The sequence below is a fragment of the Heteronotia binoei genome, chromosome 21 (assembly GCF_032191835.1).
Source record: "Heteronotia binoei isolate CCM8104 ecotype False Entrance Well chromosome 21, APGP_CSIRO_Hbin_v1, whole genome shotgun sequence".
Classification (NCBI taxonomy): Eukaryota; Metazoa; Chordata; class Lepidosauria; order Squamata; family Gekkonidae; genus Heteronotia; species Heteronotia binoei.
The window spans coordinates 102,820,081-102,833,951 of record NC_083243.1 but is presented as its reverse complement, the minus strand read 5'-3'; the positions used below and the strand labels follow the sequence as shown (position 1 = coordinate 102,833,951).

The 13,871-nt window shown below is 37.9% G+C and overlaps 1 protein-coding gene across 1 annotated transcript in view; it reads left to right on the top strand.

The window, feature by feature from the left end:
- The window catches only part of API5 (apoptosis inhibitor 5), a 28,435-nt gene extending 15,627 nt beyond the window's left edge, over positions 1-12,808 (top strand). The window contains exons 10-14 of the mRNA XM_060261378.1: positions 3,139-3,232; positions 3,923-3,979; positions 5,771-5,847; positions 7,068-7,204; positions 10,795-12,808. Of these exons, the coding sequence (XP_060117361.1) occupies positions 3,139-3,232; positions 3,923-3,979; positions 5,771-5,847; positions 7,068-7,204; positions 10,795-10,874 (445 nt within the window). The 3' untranslated portion in view covers positions 10,875-12,808. The remainder of the gene's footprint in view (positions 1-3,138; positions 3,233-3,922; positions 3,980-5,770; positions 5,848-7,067; positions 7,205-10,794) is intronic.
- Positions 12,809-13,871: the final 1,063 nt, after the last annotated feature.

Genomic DNA, 13,871 nt, shown 5'->3' with positions numbered 1-13,871 from the left:
GAAATGGTCTACAGAAGATGAAGTGATTAAAACTCAAATGATAAAGTGGGCAATTAACGTAAATAAAGACATTCAGATGGAACAATGGGAATATCTATGGAAGAACTCTATGAAAATATCGATGTGTAATAACATCAAAGAAAATTGTTCTAAAATGTTATACAGATGGTATATGACTCCTAAGAAACTGTCAAAAATGAACAGACGTCTGATCGATGTTGGAAATGTAAAAAACATGAAGGATCTTTCTATCACATGTGGTGGACCTGTGAAAAGGCTATACAATTTTGGCAAATGATACAGCAAGAAATTACGAAGATTTTGGATTACAATACGAAGAAGGCACCAGAAATCTTTTTGTTGGGATTACAAATGGAAAATTTTCCGAAACAAGATAGAACATTACTTTGGTACATGCTTTCAGCTGCACAAACATTATATGCGCAGTTGTGGAAGCAAAACAAAATACCAGAAAAATGGGACTGGATTATGAAAAGTATGCATTGGAGCGAAATGGACAAGCTTACTAGAATATTAAAAGAACTTGACATATATAAATTCAACAAGGAATGGGAGAAATTTTAAAAATATGTTGAAAAACAGTGGAAGGTGAAAGGACACTTGGTGATTTTTAATAATGGTTAATTTTTTTAAAAAAATAAAGTGCTACTAAGTGTTATAGTCAGTTATAGAAATATATAATGTTTTTCATTTGTAAGGTTTGGGACCAATGGATTACAATTAAGATAGGCAATGTTAAGAATTAAGTATAATAATACTATAAATGGATTATTAATTAAGGTAGATAATAGTAGTAAGTAATTTTGCTCTTATTTGTATCTTATTATAGTTATATGTCCTTTTTAAAAAATAGGTTTTTAAAAGGGTTAATATTACCTTTTATTCTTTCTATATTTTAAGTAGAATGCACCGGTGAAGTCACAGAAAGGGGGGAGGGAGATGGGAAAAGACTCCAGACTCTTACATCTGGAAGTAGACAGGGCTGCCATATATGTTGAGGTTTCAAAATATACCAAAAGAGAAAAATGAAGACTTACAGAAAATTTTAAGTGAAGCCTTGGCTGAAATTTTGCAGGTGACTCCGGAGAAGATGGAAGAAGAATTTGATCAAGTCAGACGAGTACCTTCTTGCTATACAAGACAAAACAAATTACCTAGTGAAGTTCACTTGAGATTTACAAGAGGACTAAAGATGAGATCTTAAAACAAGAGACAGACCGATGATGATAGCTGGAAACATGGTGAAAATTTTGAGAGAGGTTCCCTGGCCTATGAAACAAAAGAGGAGAGAATACCAAGACTTAACAGACTTTTTGAGAAGAAGAGAAATACCCTATATGTGGCTGATGCCAGAGGGCCTTCTCTTTACATACCAGGAGAACAGGTACAGGATTAATTCCACTTTTAAAGCTCAGAACTTTGTGGAAAGAATGGAAGAGAAAGAAGGTTAAAAAAAAAAGGAGGAAGAAGGAGAAGGCTCTGGGGAAGAAAATCCAAATGAACCACGGAGATACCATACAAGGAAACACTTCAAGAAGGATAAGAAAGATAATGATAACCCAAATTCATAATGGCTTCAATAGTTTCAGTTAATGTGAATGGACTTAACTCCCCTGTTAAAAGGAGGAAGACATTTAGATATTTGGCAAAATTGGAAATGTATATAATTTGTTTACAAGAAACTCATATTTTAATGAAAGACCAACATCTTTCATTAAAACAAAAAAATGGGCAATTTATTCACAGCAACAGATAACTATAAGAAGAAACTGGGTGTGGCAATATAATATATCAATTTAACCCGCAATTACAATTTGCCTCTAAAGATGGAAGAATTTTATTGGTGGAAATCATATTGGACAATAAAAAAATTCTACTTGCAAATATTTATGCCCCAAATGATCATCAAGAGAAATTTTTCCAAGACCTGCATCTTAAATTATCAAATTTGGAATATGCAGAATACTGTTTAATTGGAGATTTTAATGCAGTTGCGGGTAGACAATTGGATAAAAAAATGCACAAACAGATGAAAAATAAAGGTCTTCAGTTACCAGCAAGTTTTTGGAAATTAGCAGAAGAAATGGACTTGGTAGATGTATGGAGAACAAGATATCACAATTCTAAAGATTTTACTTATTATTCTAGTCATCAAACTTGGTCAAGAATTGATATGTTGGTTGGCTTTCGGCAGGTTTGATTAAAGATCTAACTGATGTAGCAATTCAAACAAGGATTATCTCAGATCATAGTCCTGTAATGATAAAGCTAAAAGGCTTATGGAAGAGAAAATTTTGGAATTTAAATACTTCAATTTTGAAAGATAAAGGTTTCCTTAAAGAATCCAACATATGTGATTAACATATGGAATTCACTGCCACAGGAGGTGGTGGCGGATACAAGCATAGCCAGCTTTAAGAGGGGATTGGATAAAAATATGGAGCAGAGATCCATCAGTGGCTGTTAGCCACAGTATGTATGTGTGTGTGTGTTCGTATGTGTATATATACACACACACATATTGGTCACTGTGTGATACAGAGTGTTGGATTGGATGGGCCATTGGCCTGATCCAACATGGCTTCTCTTATGTTCTTAAATGCAGGCCCCTGGGAACCAACAGGAAAATTTCCAGTGGCGGGGGAAGGGGGGGTTAGGAAGCTGCCTCAGCCCAGAGAACAACCGGGAGGCAGAGTTCTCAACCCACCTCCAGATACTTAAGAGCCATAATGGAGCCAGGTGATATTATGGGCTACTTGGCTTGGGCTACTTGGCTAAAGAGCCAATTTGACCTACATAACTGTTTTTAAGTTGTGTTTCCCTGCTATAATAACAATAGTTATAGCTTTATTTAAGCTAGTCATAAGGATTTTTTAAAGTTAAATCTCCAGTCCACTGTGCTATTTATTTTTCATAAAATGTTATTATTTAGGGTATTCTGAACAGCATATTTTACTAATAGAGATTCCCATGAAACACCTCTCTAGCCATGTGTATGTTTATTTAGCCCCAATTACGGTACTTTTAAAAAACAATTGTGTGCTGCAAAGTTTATTTTGGTTTACATACGTGCTATGCTATGTCTTTATGTACTTTTCAATTGTTCTTTTTTGTTAGACTGCAGTATTTTGCTCGAGGTCTGCAGGTTTACATCCGACAGCTTCGTTTGGCACTCCAAGGCAAAACAGGAGAAGCATTAAAAACAGAAGAGGTATGCAGCACTTTATGACAGTATTAGCGAGTTAGTGTGTAAGAGAAAGCCATGATCCAGAACACTGGTTAACTTTAGTATCTGACAGAAATACAGGTAACCTTTGGTAAGTTACTGCCTTATTTCCCCACCTACAGCAGGATAACACTGGTTTACCTTATACAGCTGTGCTAAGTGTGAAGTGCTTGAAATACTGAAAACACTATGCAAGAACTGAATAGGAATACTATCAGCATGTATTTAATATTTCTATGCAACTGGTGTATTTACACATCTTAGCTTCATTGCTGCCAGAAGCTGTAAAAGGTCAAGACACACAGCAGGAGTTGTGACTATTAACATAGTATGCCAGGCACAGCTAGTATTGCATAAGTGGTGGATTTGGACTGGCAGACCTGCATTTGGGTTTCATAGTGCCTTTAAACTCACTGGATGACCTTGAGCCAGTCACATTCAACCTAACCTAAACACAGGGTTGTTTTGCAACTGAAATGGGATAGGTACCATTTGCTGCTTTAAGATTTTTAAAGGAAGGGCAAAATATAAATGCAAGTTAGGGAGCAGTGTAAGAGCACAAAGGACATCAGATTACAGGTGCAACAAAAATAGTTATGAAATGTTGAAAGGTTTTTAATCGTATAGACTTTAAAATCATTGCAACTGAAATATTATTGTGTTCTTCTTTCTCAGAACAAAATTAAAGTGGTTGCATTGAAAATTACAAATAACATCAATGTGTTGATCAAGGTAAGTATTTCTGTTTTTCATACAGGATCTGTTAAAATATTTGAGGAAGTGTTAGTCATAAAACAAGTTATGACCAGTCTGTTTCCAAAACCTAATCTTCCTGATACTTCAAACAAAACATGAACATGTACAGAATTTAGTCTCTCTTTGCCCAGTTATACTCAAGCATTATATCAAGCTTTTGAAAAATATAGTGCATGTTTATGTATCCGCAGAAGCAGTACAGGGAAAGAATAGAGATTCCATACAATTTTATGAGCTGTAGGTAAGAAGTGAGGTGCATTACTTTTGGTCTTCAAACAAAGAATATAAAATTCAAAATACTGTCATTTCAGTTTATATTGTGACCATATTGGGTCCCATCCTTAGACTAGCAATGGTTTTTAAATTAATACTAGAGATAGCGAATAAAGCCTTTCAGGAAGCCTTTGTAACTTATGTTAACTGTGACTACAATTAGTAGAGCATTGTGCTAATCTATCCCAGAAAGCACTTGTTGGTACAGCTTACTAATATTTGAGTGGATAAAATACCTTTTTAAAAAGACCTTTCCGGAAAATCTTTTAATTTGTGATCCAAGAAACTTGAGGAAATCTAAAATGATCCCCCCCCCCAAAAAAAACGTAATGTAGTGGACAGAATGTTTGACCAGAGAGACATGGATTCAGATCCTCCCTCAGGCACAACCTCAAAGCTATCAGTATCTTTCAGCCCAGCCTTACCTCACAGGATTATTTTGAGGTTAAAAGTGGAGTGGGGAACCTTGAACTCCATGAAGGACTGTATAATATCAATATGTAATTGTCACCATGGCTCTATCTGTGGATGATACTTAAATCCAGAGCCTGGAGCATGAATAGACCAGACAGATGTGTCTACAAACCTGAGAAAAGCTCTAGGTTTGCAGAAAAATCTACAATCTAAAAGAAAACAAAAAAAACACACCAACCATACACTGTGGTGTTAAAATCTATCTATCATCTATTTATCTACCCACCTGTTTCTTTTAAGAAATTAATGCCTTCTATAGCTTTTGCTAGGACCTATAACCATGTTGTCCACCTTCTAGCAGCCAGCACTCAAAAGCCAGTGAGGTTTATTGGTTAGAATTTTAGAATAGAATCTGGGAGGCCCCGGTTTGAATCATCACTCTGCCATGGAAGTTTGCTGGGTGACTTTGGGCAAGCTATACATAACTTAGTCTAACTTGCCTCACAGGGTTGTTGTCAAGATACAATTGAGGGAAATGATGTAAGCTGTTTTGAATCCCAGTTGTGGAGAAAGATGGGGTATAAATGAAATAAGTAATAAATATAATTGAAGATGGGAAGCAGATAAAAGGTTTGTTGGGTGGAAAGGAGAAAGGGAACTGGGGAAAGGGGAGAGGATAGGGGGGCTGCTTGGAGGAGGGAAAATGGAAATAGCGTGGAGGGGGGAAATACAAGGGAAAGTGCACTGCCTGCTTAAGTCTTTGTGGGATCCCTACTATGCATCAGGCTAGCACTTATCATGCATCAGGCTAGCACTGCATAGCTTGGCCATTGTTTTTCTGGACAGAGGTTATGGAGGGAATGAAAGCTGATGATGATAAGGATAGGCTGATGAGTAGGAAAGAGAGGAGAAAGCAGGAAAAGGGATGGGATATAGGAACTTCAGGAAAAAGATAGAGGGAAAGGTGAGGGAGGGGAAATGAGATGCCCTATGCAAATCCTTGTGGGTTCTCCAGTTGCAGATTATAAAATGCTGTTGACATCCATTTAATTTCAGAAATATTTCTGATTTTGCCTCTAGGATCTCTTCCACATTCCCCCTTCATACAAGAGCACAGTTACGCTTTCTTGGAAGCCTGTGCAAAAGTCTGATGCTGGGTAAGTTATTTAGTGGTATGTTTGAGTGAATTCTGTACTGCAACTTAGTTTATAGAGTCAAGTTTTTGGTGCCTGGAAATAATTTAAATTGAGATTAAGCTGTAATTTACTGTTGTACACAAGCTTTGATCATGTGTTAAATTTCTTTATGATTCCAGTGTGTTGATCCAACAGAGAGCGTTGTAAAATAGAGAATATATTTTAGTGATATGGCTCCTTAAATGCTCCAATTCTAACTTTGATTTTAGTACGTATATCGTGTGCATGATACTCTGTATCTGGAGAGTTCTGTAAACACAAACCATTCCTATGTGGACATAGGAGAAGTGGGTGGCTGAACTACCATCACCCCACTTAAGTGCTGCTCTGATAGCTTTCTGAAGGGGGTGGTGAGCAGAAAAGCTTGTTTACTCTTACCCAGTACCATCTCTTATGCTTTGGATCCTGACTCTAATTTTCTGTGCTGCTGTTCCTGAAATATACTGAATTGTGGTTTTAACAGGAGTCCACCTAGTTGCTTCTTAACTTAAATGAAACCAGACAGCTTTTTAAAAAGAAGTGCAGCTCCTTTTACAGTATCTTTTGATTGGTGCCTGCAAAATTAATAGTGGCTCACTGACACATATATTAAATTTCATATGCTTTAATTAGTAATGCAGGCTTGGTAAACTTAATTAAGAGGAAGTGTAATCAAGATTAGGGTTTGTAGAATCTTTCGGGCTCAAGTGCCGTGTTCTACTGGAGAAAGTTTTCCTTCCAGACGTTTCGTTCTCAGCTGCGGAGAACATCCTCAGTGGCGTTGCAGCCGGAGCAGGCGCTCAGACCTTCTTGGCTGCTGTGCATTGAGATGTAATCAAGATTATTCTAGAAAATAACATTTGGTACAATTTAAAAAAAAATGCTTGAGGTGCATTCGTAAGAAATCTTGTACTAGTCTGTGGGTTGGATACACCTGCTCATTTCTGTGGATTAAAATATTTCCTGGTGTAGGGTCACCCCCAAAGGTCTCCTTCCCCAAAAGTGCTGCACAGCAGGGCATTTGGGGTTGGGGAGGTTTGAGAATGTAACCCTGTGCAGATACAAATCCTTTCAGAAAATTGCACTGCAGGTGTGATTTTCATCTGCAGTCCTTTCATCTGCAGAAACATCTACGTGTACTTAAGCCTGTATATGTCTATGGATTCTACAGTATCTTGATATAGACTATGTTTTCTTTGAAGACAAAAAAGAGCCAGTGAAGACACAGCTTCAGATTTACCAGCAAAGAAAGCTCCAGCAGGACCAAAAAGGGATGCCAGGCAGATATACAATCCACCTAGTGGGAAATACAGTAGTAACCTCGGCAACTTTTCTTATGGTAAGGGTTGTATCCATGGGGAAAAAGTGTCAGTCTTAAATATGATCCTGTCTTGTAAGATAACAAGTTCTGTGTGCTGAGTATTTCTTGCTTAAGTATTTCTTGCTTGCCTTTCTCCCTGAAGTGGCCCAAAGCATCTTACAACAAACTACAGTATAAATAAACTAAAACAGTATGCTAGTCGGTTTTTTTCTTGCTAGTTTATCTGATATGTGGAACTAACATGATTTTTGTTTTAAAAGTCTCATGAATATTGGCAAAAAATTTCCTGTCTGATATAAGATCCATCACATCAGTAATCTTAACACCTATGAAATAATGTTTGTGTTCTACTGTGATTATCTCAGTAAGATTTTAAAGATGGGCATGTATAAGTTGCCTTATTCAGAACCAGACCATTACTGTGATTGGCAGCAGCACTGATTTCAGGGCACAATTTTCTCCAATATTGGTTACTGTGAGATCCTTTATGCAGAGATGCCAGGGACTGGAACTGGGACATTCTGCATGCCGATGAGGTGCTCTGCCATTGACCACCTCTGCCTAACCTGAAAGTTCATTTGCACTGCTTGGGAAGAAGGCATTGCAGGGAAATGGTGCTTAGATGTGTTAAATGCTATTTTACTTTTACTTTTCTAAAATTAGGATGGATGAAGGGAAGTAAGAATGAGACTCACTAAAACAAGTCTTTCCATTTTAATAAAGAAAAGCTGCATTCAGTTTTCCCATATCACCTTAAGCACTTAGAACAGATGTTGTAGCTCTGTGGTAGAGATCTGTTTTGCATGTAGAAAGTCCTAGGTTCAGTTCCCGGCACCTTCAGTTAAAAAAAATCAGCTAGTAAGGTAAGTAACAGGCCTCTTCCAAAGACCCTGGAGAACTGTTTCTAGTCAGAGTATACAATATTTACCTTGATAGACCAATGGTCATATATGGTGGTTTCATATTTTTTATTAAACACCAAAGTGTCCCTTGGGTGCACATTGCTCCAGTGTGGCATCTCAGAGGTTCCACAGAGTTTTGAGTAGATTAAGTGGTGTGAGGGGTTGAGGGTCATATTTGAGAACTTTGCAGGCTCTGCTACATGTGTGGCCCCTGCAGTCCCAGTGCTTACATAATCAGAGGCCACTTATGCTCCTCAATAGATTTTGTGTGCTCTCAAGCCAACATTGCAAATATCTCACATAAATACCTGGGTAGCTTGAAAGAGAGGCCAAATTGACTGGGTGAAACAAGTCTAGTATGAACTGTGTTGAACATGCTGGGAGATAATTGCTCCATACAATCATAAGAACAGCCCTGTTGGATCAGGCCAGTGGTCCATCTAATCCAGCATCCTGTCTCACATAGTTGGGCAACTGGTTCCTCTGGACAAGTCAACAACGGCATAGATGCCAAGACCTTCCCTGATGCTGCCTCCTGGCTCTGAAATTCAGAGGTTTAGTGCTTCTGAATGTGAAGGTTCCCCTCAATCACCATGGCTAGTAGCCACTGAAAGACCTATTCTCCATTAATCTATCTAATCCCCTTTTGTAGCAGTTTATTCCTATGGCTGTGACTACATCCTCTGGCAGTGAATTCCACATTTTAATCATTCTTTGTGTAAAGAGGTATTTTCTTTTATCCATCCTAAGTCTCTACTTCTAATCAATTTAGTTGGATGCCCTCAAGTTCTATTATTTCTCTTTGTCAACTCCACAAATAATTTTATAAACCTTTATCATGTACATCCTTAGTCATCTCTTTTCTATACTGAAAGGTCCCTGACTCATCAACCCTTCCTTATAGGGAAAGTGCTGCAACCCCCTAATCATATTGGTTGCCTGCTTTTGTACATTTTCCATCTCTGCGATGTCCTGTTTGAGATACAATTATCAGAACTGTACACAGTATTCCAAATGAGGCTGTGCCATAGATCTATAAGGGGTGTTATAATATCAGCCATTTTATGATCAGTTTCTTGCTTAATAATCGGTAGTCTAGAGTTTGCCCTTTTTTTTTAATTTTATTTATATCCCGCCCTCCCCCGCCAGAGCAGGCTCAGGGCGGCTTACAACATTTAAAATGAACAATACAGCTGCAGTGTACTTGGTTTGATACTTTCGTTAAGCTATCCTCTACAACTCCCAAGATCTTTTCCCCTCTCAGTCTCAGCAAGTTCAGGCCCATTAGCCTATACTTGAAAGGGGACTTTTTTTTGTCCCAGTGTGCATTACTTTATACTTACAAACATTGAACTACATTTGCCACATCGTCGCCCAGTCACCCAGGTTGTGGAGATCGTGTTGGAGCTCATCACAGTCAACATTGGTTTTTACTATTTAGAATAATTTTATGTCATCTGCACCAAATTTGAACACTACACTACTCATCCCTGGTTCCAGGTCATTCATTAATAAATTAAATAGTACTAGCTCCTGGGCCATAACTAATGCTGGGACGTCCCCTTTTGATTTGGGTGCACCCCATTCCAATCTCCCCCTTAAATTATGATTTAAAGCTCCTTGTAGCCAGCGCTGCCTATAACTACTCAGCCATGACAGAGCTCCTTCCAGAAGCGGGCAGGGGGCCCTCAGTTCTGCGTGCCTCCTTACGATCAGCCTGCCAGTCACACAGCCCTGGAAATAGCTACTTTAAAATGCACATAGTAGCAAGTCTCAGCTCTTGTGTGGTGGCTGATACCTCTGTGGCAAGTGCATGACTGATGGTGGCTGTTTTGCAACCAAAGAAGCCCAGTCAACTACCCCAGCCCACCACCCCAACTCCAGTCAACCAGGGCTTTTGTTCTAGGCAGTGGAAGCAGTTTCTGCAGCTACTGGATCCTCAGTGGTGGCTTTGCTTGTTGATAGAAATCTGAGTTCTACGGCATGACTCAAGCACGTTTATCCTAGTCAGTGTAAGGATAATTGAAGTCTCCCAGTAAAATTACGTTATCTGGTTTAGTCACATATTTCCTTTTCCATCTTAAAATCTGCTCCAAGGATTTGATCAGATGGGTAATAGTACACCTCTTTTAAGTAACCCTTAGGATCCAGTATTCCCACCCATTTCGCTTCTGTTGAGTTCATTCCCCTGATGTTTTCTGATTTAATGGATTCTATGCCTTCCCTGTCCTGCCTATAGAGCTTATACTCAAGAATGACTAATAGATTTTCCTAATTCCACCATGTTTGAGATACCGGCTATATCCAAATTGTTGTTGAAAATCAAGCACTGCAGTGCTCCTATCTTAGAATTACAGTTTTGGAACGGACCTCCACGGTCATCTAGTCCACCCCCACCCCCACCACCCTGCATTCATAATGTATTCACAAATGCCTTCTTTCAGAGGACATTGTATGATAGAGCCTTGTCTTTAGCAGTTTGGTGGGAACTGTTACTGTTACAACTTACGACTCTTTTGTATTTTTTTTTTTTACTGTATGCTCATGGTCAGGGAGTTAGAATGGAGGTTTATACATATAATAAATAAAAATTAAAATCTGGCATCTGTATTTAAAAGCAAAATCATCTCTAGTGGTATTGCTGCTATACTTATAAAACCTTTAAACGATATGAGGAAAAAACACTTTGTTTCCCTTTGTTTTCAGAACAGAGAGGTGGCTTTCGTGGTGGACGAGGGAGAGGATGGGGTGGACGTGGTAATCGCAGTCGTGGAAGAATCTACTGAAAAAAACTGGCATTTTCCATGGGCATTGTGGCTAAAACATCTTTGAAGTGTGAAGGATTGACTGGAGCGTTGCATTGCTTGATGGACTGTCTTCTGCAAAAGACTGATATAAATGTTCTTATACCTTTGTATGTATGATCTACTTTTCTAACGAACTACAGACACATCCGCAGTGAAGCTACAACTGTATTTTTGGATGCTTAGCATCTGGCATATTGGTTGTTTCTTTTTAAAGCATCTTCATGATCTGTTCAAGAAAAAGCATGGGTGTTCCAACTACTTCGATACAGATGTTACATTCATCATAAACATGAGTAATATGCAGTGGACTCTATAGTTCTAATTACATTCACATGGTAAATAATGGGTGGAAGTGTCATAACTGAAGTCGGTAGCAGGCTTTCTTCAGAGAAAATTTATTTTTTGCAAAAAGCGGGGAAGAGTGATGTTGCAAAAAAGATAGTACAGGCTGCCAGTGGTGGCTTTGTTGATAGAAATCCTTCATTTTTAAAGTGTGCAACATGGATACAGAAGACTCTGTGCTGTTATCAAGTCAGTCTACTTATGTGGAGAATGTGATGTTTACTTGAACACATTTTGCTCTTTCCCAGATAGCGTAATGTGTTTTGCAAATGGCGTTTTTAATGTTCTCTATAAATGTATGTGTGTGCGTGCATATATATAATATATGCATATGCCATAAAATTCTACTGAAAAATAGTAAACTTGCTAGAATCGCTGCCCCTGAATGGCAAATCTGTGATGTGATGGCAATTCTTCCAAAGTCTGGGGAAGAGTAGTATTTTTTTTTCTGTGAACTGAGAATTTAAATTGGCTTGCATATAGAAATAGTTTGTTTGACTTTTTAATAGTTCAATGGCCATGTTAAAAATGTTAAACATGGTATATTAGATGACAGTAATGTTCAGCTACTCAGTTGCACTTGGATAGAAGTTTAGATAAACTTTATGTAATGGGGACCCTTATTTTAATGCTAGATGTCCTTAAACTATATTAAAGAGAAACTATAAAGTATCAAACCTGATTTTTAGTTTTCACCACTCATTCATTTCTTGGGTCATTTAGGAGTATCATAAAATGTAAATGTCAATTAAGAGAGAAAACCAGCGTGACAGAGACACAAAGTACCCAAAGTCATGCTTTATTTGGATATCTGCAAGCTGCCTCACTTCCCTCCAGCATTTTAGTATCTGTTTTGCAAACAAAACATCTGTATGTAAATATATTCCCAAGAGGCTTTGTGTGTATTGTGAACAATTATAAATTGGACAAAGATGTCTTCATAATCATTCTTCTTTGATTATTACAATCTTGTTTCCTATAGCTAGCACAAGCTTTTCTGGTCAAAAGTACTTAGGAAAACCAGAACAAAAATGCTCAAGTTTTAAAAAGTGGGGGAGGGGGTTGGTTGACTCCATAGTTGCTCATGCTGACAGGTGATTTTTTTAGATAACTTGATTTCAAGTATGTGAAGAAACAGAGAAGCTGTAATGAAAATATCTACATCTCACTGTTTCTCTAGAAACTTGGCCAGTTTAAAATACAAATTGATAGTTGGTCAAGATGGGTTTTTTCACATTATCTCACTTCAGAATGTTGCATATTTTGACAATTATGGCAATTTGCAGCTTTTCTAAGAATTTTGAAGACTAATTTTTAAGAATGTGTAATCATTGCACACAGCTTTGTAGCCTTTTTGTTTTATTTGGCAGGACCCTTAAGTTTGAATAACAATATGAACAGGGTTTTTTTCCATCCAGAGATAATGTGGAGATTGTCTTTAGAAATAGTTCGTGTGTACTTTGCATTGCAGATGCAGTGAATTTGTTAGATGATTCCCATTGAACCATTTCATTTTCTTTGTAAAAATTTTCTTTATGCCTTTGCAATAAATCCATTTTGTAATTTTGTTAGTGACATTGCTTTATTGGTTTTTAATAACTTGCTAAAGGCATCCTTGTACTTGATCAAAATAAATGGTCCCTGGATTTTTTGGAACAGATTTTATGGGGCTGATGTGAGCAGTTTTACTGACTGAGGTGATATGGTATAATTTCATAAATGTGTTTTATTTACATCAACAGCTTAGTTGGTTGTTCATATTTGTACTTGGGTCTTTTGGCAGGAAACGAGTTAAGCTACCTTCAATGATTTTTTGTACTAATGAGGAAAACCTGAAAGTGGGATGTAATAAGAGGCTTCTCTCCTTATGGACTCTGCTGCTGATTATTCTTACCACTTTTTTCCCAGCCCACTGTAGTATAGACAGGTGATCCAAGCTGGCCGAGCATTAAGGTCTTATTTAAATATGCTGTGCTCATCAAGCTTCTGGCAGCTGACATCAGTTAAAACTGTGAAGAAAGTACATATTAAATGAAATACCAGTATAAAATCATCCATAATACACAAAAATATTATGATATTGAGAAGCCATTAATATGTTAGAATACTACATGGAGAACAAAAAACTGGCTTGCAGAAATTTGCTTAAGGGGTACACCAGGCAATTACCTTCATATTGGTAAAATTTAGAGCTACAGTATACATGTAATTTACTAAAAGCACATTTTGTTTTATTACATTCATGGAAGTAATGTAGAGACCTGGATTTCATTCTCAGAAAGTTGCTTGCAAGTCTCCTGAGCTCAAATTTAGATTGGAGACAGCTGCTGATAGTGTTGGGTTTTTTTTCTTCCCTAGAGAAGATAAAGATATTGGATTTATATCCCGCCCTCCACTCCGAAGAGTCTCAGAGTGGCTCACAATCTCCTTTACTTTCCTCCCCCACAACAGACACCATGTGAGGTGGGTGGGGCTGGAGAGGGCTCTCACAGCTGCTGCCCTTTCAAGGACAACCTCTGCCAGAGCTATGGCTGACCCAAGGCCATTCCAGCAGGTGCAAGTGGAGGAGTGGGGAATCAAACCCGGTTCTCCCAGATAAGAGTCCGCACACTTAACCACTACACCAAACTGGCT